Below are 2,307 nucleotides of genomic sequence, written 5' to 3'. Positions count from 1 at the left end.
GAAAATTAGGCTTGGAAATGTATGTAAGTAATTAACATGTAACACTAAATATATCATCTCTGATTTCTTTGTATGAAACGTTGGACTATTTTGTCTAATGGACATTATTAAGTCTCGCAACATTCTGAAGTTGATTTTTCATTTCAGAGTGAACTTTACTTGGATTTTAACTTTGTCGCCAGTTTGAACATAAATATATGTAATCGGACAGTATGATTTGATTTAGAATGTTTTTATAGTGAATCCCTTGGGGCATGGAAATATTGGAGCAAACATCTATAAAAAATCGGCTACTTATTTCTAGCGTTGAAATAAAATACTAGGAAAAAGAGCTCTATTGATCAAGGAGATCGTCGTCGCCTTAAAGAATGACTATTTTTACCCTGCATCACATTCGCCTTTTCTAGATGAAGGATAAATAAACTTACAGGTTAAGTATATACTGTTTAAATTGATGAAAGTGTGTATGATGAGTCAAAAAATATTAAAGTGTTAAATATAAAGCGATGTATCGATTAAATGTTTTTATGCATATTACATCACAATGTGTGACAATAAAGAGGTAACATGTGGTGTGGACAAGCAAACCAGGTGACAGCAAAGCGTAGTATACCATTTTGTATTGAGTCTGACGATATCAATCTACTGGACAATGTCGGAGTTCAACATCAGACGCGCAAGTGAGGAAGATGTGGACGAAATATATCGGATGCTCCGTGTGAGTATTATAATAGGATAATATCTTTATTAGTTTCATGTTGGCACTAACTTGACTTTTCGGCAAGAAAAAATAGAAATCGTGAAGTATTAAATGTAAAATTGTTCCTTGTTTTTATTTTCAAGATATATTATGTGCTGGGTGCAATTATTGCCCTTTCTTCAACCCCTTCAGTTTAAGATTTCCTCTTCGTTAATGGGTGTGAAAGTGTTTTACTACATGATAAATAAATTGCACTAAGGGCGTGTTTAGGGGACTCCAATCAGGAAAGATACATTAAGTAAAATTCGCATTTATCATAAATGAGGTAATGTACGGGGGAAATTCCAGCTTTCTTTGGGAAACATTTGAAATCGAAATATATTATTTTATGTAAAAAATAAACAACCAAATCTCAAGTCTCAGAACATAAGATATTTTTATATATTAATATCTACATATTGACGGGTCATATATAGGTGGGGTTGAAAATAATATTTGCAATAAATAATTTCACCAAAAGCATCAAATCAAAATTACTACCGATCTAGCTCATGCACTTGATATTATTGTATATCCCTCGAGCAGATTTTATTCGTCATTAAACGTACTAAATATAACAAAATGGTCTGTTTCAGTATAATATCAGTTTTGGCTTACAGTATTTATTATAAAAAGGTGCAATTACATGTGTGTGTTATGTTCATCTACACCCGTTTATTGACTCCTATAATCCGTGTAAAATACGTCACTCAACAATCAACAAACAATCACAAGATGGTAATAATTGAAGTTTGGTATGAAAGCATATGCTCAATAGAAAACTATTAAATACTAAAAAGCTGTTGAAAATTACCCAATCCTCCACTATATCTTAATCCGCAAATGTCTATAACGAATAATGATATGCTTAGGATAAACATGTTTTTCATATTTTTCCTAGTCAAATTCTAAAGGTGCGTTGCAAGATAATGCGTCTCTAAATTTTGAAATTCTAAAATTAAGAGGTTTACACGCCTCCCTTTCTGTTTCAACAGTACAAAGATATACATTTTTCATATTTTACATTTATACATATACCAGTACAAAATTTAGAGCCACCAAACCCCATTTACGACCGGGCTTTTATCGTTGGTTATTGCGCATGGAATACGATAAGGTATTGTTGCACCTAAATAAAAAAATAAACAAAAAATAAGAATAACAAGAGGCCCAATGGGCCTGCATCGCTCACCTGGTATAAATATCACACTTGTAACCTTAAAAGTGATTTAAAATAAAGCCCCTGTGATTGAAAGTCGAACAAAGTCATTATGTTGAACAAATTTTATAGCCTTTCATCTCAGGATGCAACTTGCAAAGTATCAACATCCTGGGACCCATGGTTATTCAGAAGAGGTTGTTTAAAGATTTTAAACAAATTTGACCCCTGTGACCTTTCATATACGTCAAAGTCATTCACTTTAGCAAACATAGTAGTCCTTGATCCCAGCATGCTACTGACTAAATATCAACATCCTGAGCCTTTTGGTTATTCAGAACAAGTTGTTTAAATATTTTGAACATATTTGCTCCTTGTGACCTTGAATATGATTCAAGGTCATACATTT

The 2,307-nt window shown here is 32.5% G+C and overlaps 1 protein-coding gene across 3 annotated transcripts in view; it reads left to right on the top strand.

Annotated features, from left to right (window-relative positions):
- Positions 1-555: 555 nt before the first annotated feature.
- Positions 556-2,307, top strand: part of LOC110465284 (diamine acetyltransferase 2-like) — a 6,844-nt gene continuing 5,092 nt past the window's right edge. Inside the window, exon 1 of one of the 3 annotated variants that reach the window (XM_021520994.1) lies at positions 556-718. In XM_021520994.1, coding sequence (XP_021376669.1) covers positions 690-718 — 29 coding nt within the window. In that variant the 5' untranslated portion in view covers positions 556-689. The remainder of the gene's footprint in view (positions 719-2,307) is intronic. The other 2 variants (XM_021520996.1, XM_021520993.1) reach the window with 2 other exon arrangements.

Source organism: Mizuhopecten yessoensis, unplaced genomic scaffold (genome assembly GCF_002113885.1).
Source record: "Mizuhopecten yessoensis strain PY_sf001 unplaced genomic scaffold, ASM211388v2 scaffold11069, whole genome shotgun sequence".
NCBI classification, from domain to species: Eukaryota; Metazoa; Mollusca; class Bivalvia; order Pectinida; family Pectinidae; genus Mizuhopecten; species Mizuhopecten yessoensis.
This window is presented reverse-complemented; position numbering and strand designations above follow the sequence as displayed.